Source organism: Mycteria americana, chromosome 11 (assembly GCF_035582795.1).
Source record: "Mycteria americana isolate JAX WOST 10 ecotype Jacksonville Zoo and Gardens chromosome 11, USCA_MyAme_1.0, whole genome shotgun sequence".
Lineage (NCBI taxonomy): Eukaryota > Metazoa > Chordata > Aves > Ciconiiformes > Ciconiidae > Mycteria > Mycteria americana.
The window spans coordinates 20975286-20993389 of NC_134375.1; the positions used below are offsets into that span (position 1 = coordinate 20975286).

The window sequence follows — 18104 nt, forward strand, 5'->3', positions numbered from 1 at the left end:
TTATCCTGCATTTTCATGCCCAGCCTGGCTTTCCTCTGCTCTTACACTCTTTTGCTTTTCCCTCATCTCACCTGCCCAAATTTTCAATTTCCTGACAATCCTATGAGGGTCCAAATCACGTATCAGCCTTCTATAGCAGCATAAAGCTGGGGCTACGGCAAGAGACTTGTCCCACTAACTGGCAAATGCTATAAAATCATTTTATGAGAACAGGACATCAAACTCACTCTCTCCTGGGATGTAATCCTGATTCTCCCTGTGGATGTGCTTGGTCAGGCGTGGGACCAGTGCTACTGTTGCTCCATCAGGCACCTGCACACAAGCAAAAATCAACACTCAAAACAAATGGCATGTTTCTCATCAGCACAACAGGCAAGTGCTTGTAGACCAAAACAGACTATACCATTACTAGAAACAGGGACAGAAACAGGGATTTTGGGGCACCATCACTGTCTTTGCTGATGGTGGGAGAATCTTGTTTGTACCAATTAAAAACACTGATGTGCAAAGTACGACAAAGATAATACTCAGAGACTGAGGTCATTCACATCTAGAATGTGTTGCAGCAAGGTATGGCATGTTGGTGCAAGACATGACACATTGGTGCAAGGTGAATATGAAATATGAAAAAATGAAAAATGAAATATGAAGAAATACATGTAATACATGAATACATCAATTTCAAACATATTCAAGGTATGAAAAAAAAGCTCTACACCTGCCCACGTCTCGGGTACAGGCTAAGGAGGGGGCTATGCTTGTTGAAGTCAGAGTGCAGGCCACAGCACTGACTTAATTTGAATATGCTGCTGCAAGAAAGCTCCAACCTTTTGACAGTGATCCACCAGGAGCCAGAGCCACAAATAGAGCATAACAGCGTGTAGAAGATGAGAGGAGAGAAAGGCAATGGTAGACTGAGTTCTGACCTTGTAGTGCTGAAGAGTGTTCAGGCGTTTCCAAGTTCCTTGAACAACGGATGTCACATCCTCATCAGACAGTATCAGATGACCTGCCAGCCCCGATCTCCACTCTACAGCCATTAAAACAGAAAAATGAAAAGATAAACTTAAGTTGAGGCATCTCTGAAGTCTGTTGTGCTTCAACCGGAACGAGTGGAACTCTATGCCAGAGAAGACTAATGCTCAAGCTACATCAGGATCACAGGAGGGCTGGGAGTTCCTCAGCCCACAGTCAGGAAATAGGAGAAAGTTCCTATGGATGCACCGTTGCGGTGCATGCATCCAAACCATCTGTGTACATAACACACCCAGAATTAATTTTCTGCACGTTAATCCTTTGCATCTACTGGCACTGAGTTTTTTTACCCAGTTACCGAATAACAAAATTTTCTTCTGCAGCTTTTCAGAGACCACTTCAGGTTTGACTGTCCTGAATAAAAGGGGCATGATTTGCCAATTCAGTCTATCCACCACCTTGAAGGAAGCAGATTAACAGAGAAGTCTGTAGACTCTCAGAACTTAAGGCCAGAAAGTCTTTAATGTCAGATATTTTTCTCCATTTATAAAGGCACTGAGTCGCATATCAGCCTTCTCTTCAACAAGCTCTTAAAGCCTTTCAGGTTTGCTTTCCATCCCCAGGATAATTCAGAGTTCTTTGTGCTTGTCCCTGTTATTTCCACATTCTCTTAGAGAGTGAACAGCAAAATCTGGTCCTAGTAGTGGTTCCTACCTGAGAGCACAGCACCTGTGAGATCCCTGCCTTGCTTTGACCTGCCATATCCCTTTGTTACACACCCACTGATCCTGGACAACCTTTATCCATGCTGTTTCACAGACAGCATAATCTGAGCAAGTACCTGTAACAACAGAGAGTCCTGCAGCCACAGGACAGTCTCCTAGAGCACAGAGGGACAGATGGCCGCCTGGCTGCCCAGGTCTCTCATCTGACGCTTGCCAAGTTCCTAGGAATTCTCTCAGATCGTGACTCTTCAAGCAGGTGATTCAAACCACAAATATGCACCCATAGTCCTTATTACCTGCTATTCCCCCAGTACCTGCTCATCTATAAATGTCACCACTATTCAGCAACGGCCAAAGAATGAAGAAGATGGAAAACTGAGTGGCTTCCCTCACAATGTAAGTCCTACCTTTCATTAACCACTCAAAATGGTGGGCAAAATCCTCCCTGACATACATTACTGAGGTGCTGCCATTGACTTCACTGGCAGGAAGAGACAGTCTATGACTACAGCATCTCTGCATCGCACTCAAATCGTCCTCCTCTTCTCCATGCTTTTTTTTCCTGCGTCCCCTTGCCCAAGCCATTGCCGTGGTCCAAAGTCTGGCAAAGAACACCATGAAATGGAAGGGGCTGGACCCAACTGCTTCTTTCCCACCCCTACCTCTTGCTGTTAGCCTCTTTCCTGCATCATGCCCTGTTGGGTCCAGCCAGAGTGCAAGATCCTCCGTCAGTGACTCTGCACACTCAGCAGAGAATGACAAATGTCATGCATGCCAGGGTGCTGTGCACAGATAGCAAACGACCACTCTTCCACCTCCTCACTGAGTTTTGGCACCAAGGAGTTCTGCTCACCGAGGTCCAGGGTGTCTGGGTCTGGTCGGTGACAGTATGGCGTCCCTTTATAGATCTGATCTAGGATCTTCTCCTTCACCTGTGTTATGGTGTCACAGTCTAGCACTTTAGCAGAAATCCCTTGGGAGTCCTCTGCCCCTCCTGCAGCAACTCCTGCTTGCGTCAAAGCATTTAAAGTCTGGGAAAGAAAAGAAACAGTCGCAGCTACTCAGCTGATAAAATTACATCTGACACATTTACACCTTTGACAGTTGGCATTAAGGCAAGTTAACGGCTAGTCCTTTCACTGGAAGAGTTTCAGAAAAGAAAACGTCACAACTGTGTTCTCAGTCTTGTGTCAAGAGCTGGAAGCCAGTTCAACAGCATCGGGGAGGGGCTTTCATGTGCCATCAGCAATTTCATCCCCTTATTTCTAGAAACAGAGCACAGCACATACACCAGACCACTGTGGTGATGGCTCCTATCAGCCTAGGGCAAAAGTGCCTCATTTAGCAGAGCTCTTGCTCACCTATGGAGTTGTGCTGCTGGATAAACCTGACTCCCAGAAGACAGAGGCAGGATGCTGCACTTCTGCCTCAATAACAGGAGGAGAGACATTCAGCCCTGTCCCATCAGAGAGCCCAGAGGGAACAAAAGATTTGGTCCTTACCAGAGTCCGGTACTCCAGATCCTCTCTCAAAAGACGGTTGTCATTTAGGGTATATTTGGCTTTCCCCGTCACCCAGTCGACGGGCCCTTTGTCCACCTGGTGCTTGATTCCTCGAAACAGCATGTAAAGTGGCTCCCCAACAGAGTCCTGACACAGAAAGGAAGGAGTTTCACCCGAGAGAAATTCAGCTTCCTCCTCCCAGCAGAGCCCAACGGCTTGGAAATATGGACACCCAAGCAGAGGAGAAGCAGGACTGAGGATACAGCAGCTAAGCCACAGCAGGCAAAGACAGAGCCTCTGCTGACAGCTCCTGCTCCACGCACAAGGAAAGTGCCTGGGCCAACTACCAGGCGGATGCACAAGACCAAGGCATTGCTCTGCCTCCGCATCCCTGATCTGAGAGACTCTTCTTGCCACCCCCTCTCCAGGAAAGGAATTCAATCAGAATCTGTCCTCCCCACGTACAGACCAGCCTATGGCCAGCGTGTCTCAAGATAAAGGAGCTACACTGAGCCCTCCACGATCTGGCGAAACATCCTGGAAACAGAGTGGTATTAATGCTGATTTAAGCATACCTCTGCCCAGCGAACAGCGAGCTCTCTCATTACCCACCCTGAAATATAGGACGACTCTGGCACTATTTCAGCTACGAGCAAGGCACAAAGCAAAGCTGCGGCTGTCTCCCTTCTTTTGGCTCCTCCGCACCACAAAGGGACAAAGAACTTACCCTCACAAATGCGTACAGGCAGATGGACATCCAGTTGGTTAACAGCTTCTCTACCACTGTTTCTGTCCTGAAAGAAAGCATGAGGTTTGTCACAGGAATATGGTGCACAGCAGAGAGGGGTTTGGAGGTAAAAGATCACTGCCCTTGAGAAAAGAGCACGCTAAATGATGATACAGGATCAAGGGAGAGGGGGCAAAAAACCCCCAAAACAACAAAACCCAACCAAACCAAAACCAAAAAAACCCCCAGACACCAACAAAGGACTTTAAAGACCAGTAAGGTTAATGCTTTTGATACCGCTTACTTGAGGCACTTTTCAGCCTGAAGGAGGCACCAAATTACAAAGTGGAGAGACAGGCAAGCAGGGGACAGAGGAAAGCCTCTGGTAGGTCTCAAACAAGGGAAATTTGTTCAGATCAGAAGGATGGACCAGACAGGAGGCTAATCCAGTCTGGCTAATCCAGACAGGACCAGACAGGGATCCAAACACAGGAGATATTTCAGTTTAGCTTCCAAACATGGCATGACTGCGAGTCCAGGGACCTCTAAACAGCCAAGTGAGATGAGCAGACTTGGCAGAGCCCTAGTACCTGAACAGAAGGAGAGAGTTAATGTACAGCAGCTTCAAAAGAAGAGGAATTTGAGGTGGGCAACTCCAGCTTCCTACTCTTTTCACACCTTTCCTGCTATTTTCCCTGCCAATTGCTGACTGGGGAGAGGGGTGTCATTGTTACTGCTTCCTCCCAGTTGATGCGTGTTGTCTGGACACACACTGATATTATTCTACCCACAGGAGTTTCAGAGCTCGCCAGCTGGGTAGAAAGGCTCTGTCCCCAGCTAGCAGTGGGACCATGACTGGCTCACTCACCTCCGCAGCATCAGCTTGGGGTTCTTGGCTACATACTGCTCCACAAGGTCATTCAGGAGTGTTTTGAGGATGTCAGTGAAGTACTCCAGCTTCCCATGCAGCGACACAGTAAGCAATGATGCCACATAGGCCCGGTCTCTCGGAGAGAAAGTGCGCTGGATTTCCAGAGTGTGGATGAACTGGTGGGGAGAGAAATAAGCCAGTGTGTGAATCTGCAAAAAACAAGGCGGTCACAGCTACTGGCTCTTGGAAGAAGTGGTGCTGCAGGGAGCTATTCAGGAATGAACTTCAACAGACACTGCCTGCTTCCTGCCACCAGCTGCTGGTGATGTGGCCCTGACCCCACAGCAGGCTGCAAGCAGAGAGAGGAACATTACCTTGGTGAGGAAGAGCTTGCTGTTGAGCAGGTTGGAGAGCTGGACCAAGCCCTGCTCCACAGTTTGCCGCCGGCACTCAGGGATGTCCAGGTCCCTTTGCAGTGGTGACTCACGGTGGCCCGGGAAGAAAATGCGCTCTGCATAGGACTTGTAGTCCAGGAAGGGGATTCCTGTGCCCACAAGGTCACTTGTGAGGTCCATCATCTCAGTCATCAGGTCTGAGGGAAAGGAAATGCCCATGAGGTTGACTACATGATCACACAACCGATGGTGCAGAGCATGAGGTGAGTGCAGGAACTAGAGCCAGCAGGATGGGACCGAGGAAGGATGTTTCCTGTCAGGAAGAGGCACATGGGGTCCCATTGCTAGAACATTTAAAACTAGACTAGGCACTAGGAGAAACTGCTTTAGAAAGCTTCCAGCCTTGGGGAGGAACCAGAAGGTGAATGTGGTGATTATTCTCATTTCCAGTTGACGGCTGGCTTCCAGCTTTATAAAGAGGAAGCCACTGTTCAGCACAGATCTGTAGTTACAGGCATTAACTACATCAGAGACAGAGTATTAGAGATCTCCTGCTCCTCAGTGTTTCCCACATTAGTTGTAGATTACAATCTGAGTCACCTGCACAGTTTTAGAGCTCCAGGTCTCCCACACAAGGGCTCACTGCTGTAAGCAGCTGAGGTACAACGTCTGCGGGCCCAAAATATGGGGTGTAATTCAACTCGCCCTATACAGACTGGACTAGCTGTCCTTAACGTCTTTCCAAGTGCGCTGTCTTGACCTTTAGCTCTTCATCTGAGTCTGGAGGATGAACTGGAGTATCAGAAGGGTCAGTATAGATCACTGTACTCTGAATTAAAGAGAAGAATTAAAGATGGAAGGCTTTGGCTATCTGTTTCAACGCATTAGCACAGGATAAAGTTACTGTCTGCTCTGAGCTACCCAAACAAGTATGCAGGAAGGGAAAGAGAGGTAGGGCTGAGAGTGGTTCTTCAAGTTTCCCTGAAGCTGCAAGGACCTAGCAGCTCTGTGACTGACCTGTGAATTCCTTTTTGCATCTGTCCCGAACACTTGTTTCCAGATTTTCCAGCTGGATTTGAACTTTCTTGTAATCCCTGAGAGCCTGTTTGCTCTTCCTCCTGCAATAAGAAGCAGAATTGTTCCCAGGGGCCATAGCACAGGGATTGTCCTTGCCAACTGTTGTGTTGCTGCCAAAGACTCCAGGGCAATTGGTGTTGAGGTGATTACTACTGAAATCTCCTTTACAGGATACCAAACAGCATTCTGTAAACTAGACTTGTCTCTTGGAGCACCCATTAGGTGGGGGGCTGAATGAACCACAGTGCAGGCTATGACCAGCAGGTGCAACATGCCTCACACATCCAACACCAGCGGCTCAGAACTTGGCACAAAATAAAGAAAACTGGAACCTTGTTTAGGCCCAAGATGTACACGCTTGGCCACATCCACTGAATAATGTTGTAGAGGAACTTAAAGACCTCATACAATACCAGAGTTTCTTACCTGTATATGAAGACGATGACGAGAACAATCAGTGCCACAAAGGATGCACCAACACCCAAACCGATCTGTGCCTCCAGTGGGAAGGTGAGCTGGCTTTCTGTGTCATACTGCACTCGGCCCAGGAGGAAGTTCAGGTTACCCATCTGTACCTGTAAGAAAGCACGTGCCACCACGTAAGCTCAGTGCAGCAATGCAAAGCCACAGGGCTTCTCCAGAATGGGTACAGGTGGCATACAGCTCTAGCAAAGCTGTCCCACAGCACTACTCCTGAAGCCAGCTATTCCATTTGCTTTCAGGCAATGTTTGGCACATAAGAGTAGAGTTGAGAACAAGAGCAGCGCCTTGCCACCCCTGGTACCTCCCCTGTCCCTCACCAGGGCTTCTGCCTTTCCGCCACTTCCCGTCCCACTCCCTGCCTCCACCACTACTTCTTGCTTGTGCTTCAACAAACGACGGGATTTCTTGTGGTGCTGCCGATTCCCTACCGTGAACTCTGGGAGCAAGTCTGTGCCCTCCCGCTTCGTGCGGTGCCGCGGAGCTGGCTGCTCGGAGGGAGGCTCACAGTAGAGATGATTCCTTGTTAGTGTCTTCACCACGCAGATTCCTTCCCCGATCATAGCCATAACTTCATCCTTGGAAATAGCCAGATCTAGATTTTCCCCCTGGAACAGATGTGGAACAGCATATCAAATCAGGGAAAAAACAACTCTGCATTTCCATAGCACCAGAGAAGATGGAGACCAACACCACAGGACAAAAGCAGCCTTTTTTCTTCTCTGACTAGGCTCGTATCTGCATTGGCTGCAGAAATTCATTTTGCAAGATAAAAAATTCACTCACATACGATTTAGAGTATAGCTTTAGTACCATGCTGCATAAATACAGTTATAAATAGCCTGTCTCCTTAAGGCTCTTCAGCCACAGCACGACTAAGCTCAACTCTTCACTCTGTATGTATATGCTTATACATACACACAATGTGTATACATTTGAAAAGGTAGTCTCATGGCAGTTAACCTAAGCATTCAGGTGAGTCAATGCCTTTCAAAGGTGTAACACATTTACACTATTGTTCTTATCTGCTACACAAATCTGCTTTAATTTTTGGGGATTAAGAGCTTTTTTTTTTTTAAAAAAAATAAAACCACACTTGACTGATATTAATTACATTTTTATGTTTTAATGCTTTCTAAGCTGAATCCTGCATTAGCATTTTCATGCTTTTGCCCAGAGCTCTGCCAGGGTATCCTGACAGGCTGGTAGGTCAACCTCCTTGCTCTTTGAAAGCTCGCATCTTGTTAGTTCTCTTTCAGTCTTCTCATATTGTCCTGCTTCTCCAAGATACATTCAATACCAATGGCAGCAGTCTAGACATTTCTAGACTAGTACATCCTCACAGTTTTTACTCATATGCAAAAACAGAGAAAGTGGAGAAAGTGCATCTCCAGCTGCAGCCATTAACTTTCTTAATGAGTACTGGACTAGAAAGTACCTTTCCATACAAAAATACCTCAGATTTTTTTCTCACATGTACAGAAAAAACATTAGCCACTCTGCCCTTCTGTATCATCTTTAAAGAGTGATTTTCCTACCTCCACCTAGTAACAGGTCTTCCCTACTACCAGGATTCTTTTACTCCTAATTTACCTCTACAGGAATCTTAAGAAGTTAGGAAAAAGCCAGCAGCTGAGAATAGGATGTGGAGTTTATTTAGTACTAATATCTCATATACAAATAGTTTATTAGGATTAAAAATAAAAAAGCACAGAAGTTTCCACAAGCCCTGTGAAGCCTTTAACAATGATTTATGGGCTCAAGAGGTTTTTTTGATGCACTCTTTTCCCTATTCTTTTCTCTTTTCCCTATTCTCATAGGCCAAAGTAGATGTGCTGTGACAGGTTGTAAGACTGTCAAATGCTTTAAAACCTTGGATGCTGCATGACACCAATTTAAAACACTCAGGTTAGAAACACTTTGTACAAAGAACATTATTTCCAGCTAGTTTCTGTGTTACCTCCACAGAGATGACGCTTCCTGGCTTGTGACGATATGGTTTGGCAGGGTCTTCAGCATTCAATGGTTTTAGGATGGGATTAACTTCATAAGAGAAGGGCATGGGATGCAATGAGTTGAAATCAAAGCTCAGATTATCCAGAATAAATTCCAGTTTGATATGGACACTCCGCAGCAGCAGGTTAATGGCTGGAGTTTTGCACAGGATCAGGTAGGAGGAGTTAACAAGACATGGTTCTTCAAACTAAATGCAAAAGGCATAAAAACTGTCAGTAGTGAAACACTAATGCTTCTCCTGCAGCTTTGCAATACTTCCCAGCCCCGAGCAATCTGGAGCCAGTCTGCATTCCTCTCATCTTGGAGCAATGCCAGAGGAACTCTGCTTAATTGTAGAGGGAAAAATTCAAGATCTGAGGAATTCCCCATGTTCCTCTAAAGAAAGTTTTCATAGCACTGGTTTTGTTGCAAGTACCTAGGTCTCAGCAGTGGAAATTCCCCCGGCAGCAAATTCTGGAAAGGCATCAGCTTTAGATCTCCCTGCTCTGGGACCAAAGACCTTCAGTGCAAGGCTGATTTCCTAGTCTGAATGCTTCTGTGAAAGAAGTGTTCCTTTGTCTGGTTGTGTATGTTTTATACAGTTGGTGAAAGTATTAGAGTAAATTCCACCCCACCCCCCCCCCCCCCCCAGCCACAAATGCCTTCCTAAGAACACGGGTAAAACCAGCTGCTATTGATGCATGTGCATCAGGAGCGTATTCTCCCAGTTTATGTACAGGAAGCCCTCCATCATTGGCACTAATAATGCAAATCCCTCTTGTACTTTGCATGCCAAACACCCTCTACCTCTTCAAATTCTGCTGCATGCTCTGTGACCTTGATGATCACATCAATACCTCTGTAGTGACCCATCTCAGGACACTGGCAGCAGGAGAGCAGAAAATGTTGGTGGAGCTGGTAATTTCACTGAACTCTGCCTGTTTTTGTATCTCAGAGTGAAAGAGAGCCCAGGGGCTATAGAGATGGATGGAACTATGAAAAAGGAAGAGTCTGGAGCACAGACATGCTAAGCCACACAAGCTCTCTGGCTCAGCTGTAGATTTTTTTTTTTATCTACACGCTGCTGCCCTGCTGTTTTTGTCTCACATCACAAGTCCCGCACATCTCTAAGCAGAGGCCGACCCAACTCACGGAAATGTTTGTGGAAGTGCTTAACCTCTCAGTCTGGCAGAGAACACATCCACTTGGCCAAGACTGTTGGTACGATCCAAGCAGATAACAGCAAGTGGGGGGAAAAGCCCTAGGGACAGAAAGTCCACCTCTCCAGAGCAACGCATCAACCCTCATGCACCCTCAGCTCTTTGCCATGCTACCTGCTGGACGCTGCACAGAGCATCCTCAGGGCACTCGGTGTCTGGGACGATTCTGCGCCATCGCCCCAGTCCTCGGCGCCGGCGTTCAGATGGAGAAACTGTAACTCGGATCTTTGGTCTCTGTACAACATCCAAGTTGTATCCATGAACTCTGAGCACTCTCCCTCCACTGAAAGAGAAAAGTAGCTGATCTCACCCACCTATTAGTCATTAGCTCTGTCTTGCCCATGCTCCCACCCTTCTGCTTATGCTCATTCCCACAAGACTCCAAAGTGCAACTCAACAAACAGATGCCATTGGTGCTGTAGTACCCGCCTCAGCACACAGACCCGGGGAAGGTGCACTCAGTCTTTCTACCTGAGGAAGCTTTTAGGCGGCTCTGCAAAAGTGATGTTGGGATCCAGAGTATATCTGAAGAGGGATCCTTCCAGTCTCCGCTCTTGGTCCCCGTATCTGATAGTGACTGGGAGTTCTGCGGACACATTGCTGGGACTCGTCTGGCATGCCAACTGGTCCTCTGTCATCTCAGAGAGGCTTGGAGAGACAGAAGAGAGAACAAGGGATTAACACAGGCACTGCAGAGACATTTTATAGTACTGTGCCTTGCTCTTTGCAGACAGTCTGCAAACCTCTTCTGGTATTTTCCTAAATTTAATGCTGAAAGGTCTTGTGCCTTATCTAAGGCAAGCAATAATTGCTGGGCAGTTGCCAGTGAGCAGCACGTGGACAAAAAGCAGGTACAGCCACTGTCCAGACTGAAGAGACTGGAAGCGTGCTACCAAGGCATGTGCACCTTCTCACCAGCAGTGCTGTCAGGTGTACGTGTCTCAGGATGCAAGAAAACAAGCAGCTCTTAGTGTTAGTCTGCAGGAGCCAACTGCAGCTCCCCATCAGCAAAAGCAGCACTGTCAGGATGGGGTATAGTCCTGCCAAGAGACACGCGGAACAGAGGCCATGTAGCACTGTTCACATCCAAGGGAATGTGGGCAGGAATGTAAGATGGTCGAGGTTGCTGCCATGACCCTCAAGGGGAGGATCTCCTGGAACACAGAGGAGAGCAGAGCTCCAACAGCTTGTGCTAAGGGCTGAGCCAGGCAGCATCACGCCCTGCAGGGCTCTGGGAAGGACTCGGGGCAGTGCACGGCCAGCACATTGGCAGGCTCTGATCTTACATGTGGCAAGGGAGGTCTCCAAGCAGGACACTGATCTCACTAGGATGCCCAGTCAGCAGCTTTGAGCCCAGAAGGGTAAGACAGGTTCCTCCCGCTTTGGGGCCCTGAGTTGGAACAATGGATTTCAGCTCTGGGTTCTAGAAGAGAGGGGGGGAAAAAAAAAAAGGGGGGGAAGGAAAAAAAAAAAAAAGGTGAGTGACAAGGACCTCAAAAGATAAGACAGGAAAGAAATCAGCAGAACATGTTCAGTGACCTCCAGTGCTCTGAAAATAGAAACTATAAATCCCAATCACAGCAGCTACCTTACAGAGCAGAGGCAACAGAAGAGGGATCAATCACACCAGCAAGAATCACACCATGAATCGGGGACCAGTTTTTGCACAGACTGCAAAAGGCAGATGGATGCTGCAAACAGCAGAGCTGTGAGCCTCACACAAACCCTAGGATTAACAGTTCAAAGGGATTGTTCAGATCAGTAACTGGATTAATAACTCAGGTTAGGAAAAACAAGGTAGCAAATAAATTGTCTGTTTGTCTAGTAGATGAGGAGATTACCAGCAGGGAGCCCTAAGAATTTGTGTTGAGATCTGTGCTATTAAACATACTTGTAGGTGACCTGGAAAGGGGAAAGGAAATTTGATAAATTATTCAGAGTAACAAAAACTTAGTACCACTGAGGAGCTGCAGCAAAATTAGGAGGAACCAGGCGGAGTGGCCCAAGTAAGTCACTGCTGATAAATGAAGAGCAAGACACATGAAGTGAGAAGGAGCAGGGAGCCTACAGCAAAAAAGCAACCCGACCGTATGTACACAGTTGGGAGTTTCGAAATAGCTCCTGCCCATTCAAGAGTGCTTTGGTACCTATAACAACTCTACCTGCTGTAAGCACAGATCTCAACAAAACCACACCAAGTGGTAGGAATCACTGGAAAGGGAATTAAGAAAAATGATTTTTATGCCACAGTAAAAATTCCTTTTGCACTCGCATCTTCAGCATAGCATGCAGTTCTCATCACCCTGCCTCAAAATGGTGATAACAGAATCAAAACCAAGAGAAGAGCAACAAGCATACTCCAGTATATAAAATGGTTCTATACAGCCAAAAATGGAATCACCTAAGACTTTTCAGACATCTCTTTCCCCTTCCCATGGGAGAGGGAGACACGCAGCTAGGTACATAACTTGTAAGTTGCACAGCAACGATGAAAAGCAAGTAACTGTATCTAAAAACTACTTAAATATTATTTCATAGTTGCTGGGTTTAAGATATCAAAAAGTTACCAGAAACTTGTTTAAAAATAATAGGAAACATTTCTCCATACAATGCACAGTAACTTTGGACTTACTGCCACTAGCTGCTGAAGGTCAGAAACTAAAAGTGTGTTCAAGCAGCAATTTTCAAATTAATAAAAGGAAAGTCAGAAGTCTTAGTAAGATGTTAAGTTATCAATTAAAAAAAAAAATCTCCAAATCAGAAAGGTACCCTGTATTTTTCCTCTTTAAGCATTTAATAGTTACCATTGTCAAAAAAAAAAAAAAAAAAAAAAAATCACTAGACTACAGAATCTTTAGTATCACCCAGTACAGCTGTTCTTATAATCTAAAGACGGGGGGGGGGGGGAACCCAATACAAAAAAAAAACCCAAAACACCACACAACACAAACACCTGAAAAGTCAGATAACAATACCAGCAGCAAGTGCCTGGCAGAATACCATAAGTTCACGCAACAGACAGCTATTTAGCAGAGATGCTGGAAGCACAGGGAGAGGTATTAAAGAAGCAATAGTTACATTACCTGATAGGTGAAAATATGCCCAGAAACTCCACGTCCTCCTCCAGGCACTTCCACCACAATGTGCCCAAATCTCTCTGTCCAGCTCCCGCCAGTGACGCATACGATACTGCAGGGCAATCCAAGAAGAGTGTCACACCGTGGAAGAGCAGATGAGCTGTATCCATTGCATCATGTCCTAAAACCGTCTAGCAACCACAGCTCCCTTCTTTCAGCCTTATCACATGCTCAGAATATACAACCGAACGTTGAGAAACACCTTTAAAAGCTGGATTAGGTGCAGCAGAAAAAAGCAGTTCCAAACAGGCCCATCTTATCCAAGATTATTCTTTCTGGGACAGACAGGATGAAGCCCACTGTATCACAGATACACAAAGAGTCCAAGAACTCTGCTATTGCCCAGAGCTGATCAAATCTCTCTCCAGTCACATCTGGAGTGACCCCAGGCTAGCACTGGTCAATCCACACATTAGCGCTGTGTCTGATGCAGGAGAAGACTCAAGACTGTAGGTTTAGCTGGCACTGGTCTTCAGCCAGTGGCCTCTGAGACCAGCCAGTTCCTGTGACCTGCACCACCCATTCCTCCCAGCCCTTTTTCCAGCCATAATTTGATATGGGAGATGCTGACAAGGTGAAAAGTCGGGTTGTACTTAGAACAGGGCAGCAAGGAATCCCACGTTACAGCACTGTTTTGCTAACAGAAAAACTACTCTGCAGGAGACTTCCCAGCCTTCCTACACAGTAGGAGATTAATTTTGTCTGGGCCTTGCTCAGGAGTGGGTTCCAGGTTCATAGCTATATCCCCCTCAACCAAAAAGGCTCAGGAATTTGAACTTAGGCAGTGCAGTCCCAAGCCAGGACCCTGTGATGCCAGGTGATTTACAGATACAGGACAAAGACAGTGCTAACCCCAGAAAGATTATGCTCTTAATTCTAGGATGAAAACAGAAAGCAGATGGATCCAGACAAACAAAGCGCACAGACAGGACAACACTGCTCAACACAGCAGGCCATTTCCCAGCAGGATCTTACCTGGCTCCCAGAGGGAAAGGTGCTACAACTACTGCTACCATGGAATGGAAAGATGGGTTTGTGATAGCTCTGATGAGAGGTTACTCACAATTGCTCTCCTCTTCTCCTGCTGGTTGCTTGGCTCTCTCCCTCCCTTGTCCAAGGCTCCCACCTACCTGCCCTGCCACAGGCCAACTACACAAATACTCCTTTCTCCTTGCTTCCTAGCTGCCCTCCAGTCACACCTCTCAACACCCGACTACACTGCCTTGTTATATGGTCCTGCCCTGGCCAGACACACCGGCTACCCATTTCTCTACCACTGACATTAGCTGGATTCAGCAGGACAGGTCTTTCTGCTTCTCATCCTCCTCCTAGCCACTACTTTTAAAAGCATTGTGTGACCTGCCAGGCACTCCTAGCCACCAGAAGAGTGGCATAGGGCCCACCAGGACTCCCTGGTCTGTCCCTGGTTGAGAGGGTCCTTTCATTGGGTCTGTTCCTGAGAGGTGGAAGTCTGGCCGGCAAATGAAGAATGACAGTTTAGGGGTGTGCCCACTCAAGCAGAGGCAAGAATCTGTGCCGTACCTCCAACCACACATTCCCATCCTCACCCTGTGTTAGCACGGTCAGGATATTTTCCTAGCAGTGACACTTGCACAAGCCATGTCCTTTGCTTTATTGAAATCACCCTGTGGCTGGGAGAGACACCCACGAAACTGCATGGTTCCGAGCCTGTGACTCCCTGATCTGGCTGGCCTGAGGGCTCTGTACTGGCAGCGTGGTTGGTATACGGCAGCACTGTTTGGCCATCGCCTTGTACACAACCTTATCTCTCTAAGGTCACCGCCTGAGTAGCTAATTAGACAGTGACCTTACTCAGGGGCACTCCCTGGGGAATGGGCAAGGCTCAGTACCTGCTACAGCAAAGGCAATGACATCTCAGGCTGGTGTCAGCAGCCAAGGGAAAAGCCAGCGCCTGCCTCTGGGAGGAGGTTTCACAGATACTCTACCTGCTAGAGATCTCATACTCTTGAGCATCTACGGCACAGGGAATTCCTGCAACAGTGACAGTTTCTGCAATGTCTTGATGTTTCTGCCCGAGGTTTGAGCCAGTGATGGTGATTCTAGTGCCACCTTCCACTGGTCCAGACAGGGGGTACACCTGCAAAGACATCCGCGCATGTGTAAATGTCACAGTATCTCAGACCTCTGCAGTCTGGCAACTGATCTACAGCACAGGGCCCTTCAACTGCCCCATTACAAACTCCGCCTGGTCAGGTCACTGCTACGGATTCCTTTTACTGTCTTGGACTAGTACCAGGTTGCACCCTCATCAGAAGAAAGGCCATAAAGAACACCACAGCCGGAGCCTTCTTTGCCATAGCTCACTGTTGCCAGCAGTCCCCCCCAGAGGTGATAAACCAGTATAGACTTCTAAAGCAAGGACTGCCCTGCTTTGCCTTCTCATCAACATGCTGACCACTCCATAGGCATTTCTGCTGAAGAGTGGGAATGCACAAGCCAATACATGTTACTAGTATTGAAGCAGCAAGCACCATTCCCTGCTCAGCATCAGTACGACAATGAATTGCATGCTGCACAAACGTCAAAGCTCTGTCCCTGAGCAGCATCCAAGATAAACTAAGACAAGATGCAGCACATGGATGTTGTGTGCCACCGGAGGGAGGACAAGCTGACAGCAAAAGGGACACATGGCTACAGACACTTGTCATGTGGCAGTTAGCAAGAAACATTTAAAATAAACAGACAAAAATAATTAATTCCAGTAACCTGTCATGCCTTTCCCATCTTTGCTGTGCCATTATCATTAGGTTTTGCCCTCCTTTGCCCCAGGCTCAGTCGGGCCAACCTCTTTCAGGGTCTGGCTCGGGACAGTTGGAGGACCCAATCTGTGGACCCTTTCCCAGCTCCTGAATGATTCTGCTCCTTCTGGCGTGCCAGTTTCAGCTCGCATGAGATACAAATGCATCTTTCCCCACTGTTCTCTATCAGCAAACTGAAAGCCTAGCACAAAAGTCTAGCATCCTCACAACACCAAGTTGAATAGGACAGTAGAATAGGACTAACTTGCTCTTCAGATGGCCAATGTATTATTGAGCTGCACTGTTCACACTCTGAGTTCGCAGCCCTTTGACTTCAACTGGAGAATGGAGCCCTCCTTGCCCCAGGTGCAGTACACTAGCGAGCAAGTTACTCACAGAGTGAATGAGAGGTGCTGGACACAGGTCTTCTATCTCTTCCTTGCAGGAGCCCCTGAAGATACAGCTGGGGTTGTCACCTCCACACCACACACAGTTGTACTTTGAGTCAGCTGTTTGGCAGCGGCTACAATCAGTGTGTCCCACAGAGCAGTTGTAAAAAGTCACTGCAAAGGAGGAAAAAAAATCAGACACATCTGCAAACATCCCCTAGGGCACAGAATAATCCAGCATAGAGGCTTCTTGCCTAGAACCCTCTCCTCCTCCCTCCCCTGTGACAAGCAACAGAAACGAGGCTGTATGTTTTCCTCAGTTTCCCTGTGACAGGACTACTACAGATGCGAAAAGCCTCACTTGAGGATTTCACAATTCTCTTCCACCTCATCTGCTGTCTTTTTGCTGAAGAGGTGTTGCACTCCTACCGTGAAGATCTGCAGCACTGTCTACTCGAAGGTGTCGTCGCCTCTGCACAAACACCACAGCGTTGAATTCAAGTTGAGGTGCTGTGTAACTGTACTGCAAAGACAAAGACCATCAAGACAAAGGACTTAGAGGCACAAGCAAGCCAGCTGAATAGGCAGAAAGCATCAGCATCCACCCTGCGTAGTGCACCAACACATATAGCCTATACGGAGCTTCCCGTGAATACAGACAAGGCAGCGTTAGCTGGGGCAGTGGCAGCACAGGCCTGTCCTCACTGGTTCACGCAGTCACAATTCTGCTTTAGAAAGAGTAGCAGGCATTGGATCGCTAGGATGAACACTGAAAACAAATGTGTGCTCACAAGAATACTTGTCTAACTTCCGAACTGCATTCCTAAATGGCTAATTCCTATCTACAAGCCACCTAGCTCAGAAAACTGCTCAAGCTGGCATTTCTGCCATTTCAGTTGAGCTGAAAATGCAGGATTACAATTGGTCCACAGGGCTCGTGTGCACAGGAGCCTATGTTGTTCCTTTCCCTTAACTATATGAGTTTGTGAACTAAAAATACTGCCTCTGCTTGCAAATCTTGCCTTAAGTAAAATCTACACATCATCCAGAAATGTACGCGGCTGTTTTAATTTTGCCTGTTAATCTTACAATCCACAGGCTAGCTTCCACCGTGAAGAACAAAACTGGTATTAATAGCATTAACCACCATCACAGAAGACGTCACGATCCAGAGAACCACGAACAGTGCCTCAAGCTAAAGCAGAAGTGGCACTGTCCTGGCAGGTTGCAATGAGTGGTGATTCAGAGACGGCATCATCCCGTACTACAGCAAATGCAGCAACAGGTTGTGTGGCTCAGACTGCACAACCTTTCCGCAAGTTGAAGACACCCGTACCACCAGGCAGCAGCATCACAGATGAAGGCCCCATAGTGCTAAGTATTCTACAAATATCTTTGCAAATGTCCTGGTTTCAGTTGAGATAGAGTTAATTTTCTCTAAGCTGCAAAGTCCTTGACTAGTACAGCAACAACTAAAACATCTCTGTATTATCAACACTATCTTCAGCACAAATCCAAAACATAGCCCCACACCAGCCACTATAAAGAAAATTAACTCTATCTCAACTGAAACCAGGACAGCAAAATATGCTCTTTTCCCCAAAGAGCTTGCCTTCCAGCCTGCTGTTTTGCTGAGCAAAACCAGCACCAGTGTGAACTCTGAAATGGCATCATATTCCAAGCACTCACCTGGTTCATCTGGCAGGTGATATAACAGAGGGACTGGTTTGTTTCTTCTCCTTCCACGTAAGCATCCATCACCACTGTCCTCCCCTCCAAATTCAGGACACACTCATAGTCCCACTGCTGGTCCTGCAGAGAAGATACACAT

General features: G+C 47.1%; 1 protein-coding gene across 5 annotated transcripts in view; it reads right to left on the reverse strand.

The window, feature by feature from the left end:
- PLXNB1 (plexin B1) overlaps positions 1-18104 on the reverse strand; it is an 84903-nt gene that overhangs the window by 8346 nt on the left and 58453 nt on the right. For all 5 annotated transcript variants that reach the window (XM_075513646.1, XM_075513649.1, XM_075513650.1 and 2 more), the window contains 19 exons: positions 17963-18085; positions 16703-16796; positions 16281-16447; positions 15072-15223; positions 13051-13156; positions 11254-11390; positions 10439-10615; positions 10082-10250; positions 8713-8955; positions 7184-7360; positions 6699-6847; positions 6213-6313; positions 5175-5392; positions 4798-4976; positions 3930-3996; positions 3203-3349; positions 2554-2731; positions 927-1030; positions 228-312 (listed from right to left, as the gene is read on the reverse strand). In XM_075513646.1, the coding sequence (XP_075369761.1) occupies positions 228-312; positions 927-1030; positions 2554-2731; positions 3203-3349; positions 3930-3996; positions 4798-4976; positions 5175-5392; positions 6213-6313; positions 6699-6847; positions 7184-7360; positions 8713-8955; positions 10082-10250; positions 10439-10615; positions 11254-11390; positions 13051-13156; positions 15072-15223; positions 16281-16447; positions 16703-16796; positions 17963-18085 (2773 nt within the window). The remainder of the gene's footprint in view (positions 1-227; positions 313-926; positions 1031-2553; positions 2732-3202; positions 3350-3929; positions 3997-4797; positions 4977-5174; positions 5393-6212; positions 6314-6698; positions 6848-7183; positions 7361-8712; positions 8956-10081; positions 10251-10438; positions 10616-11253; positions 11391-13050; positions 13157-15071; positions 15224-16280; positions 16448-16702; positions 16797-17962; positions 18086-18104) is intronic.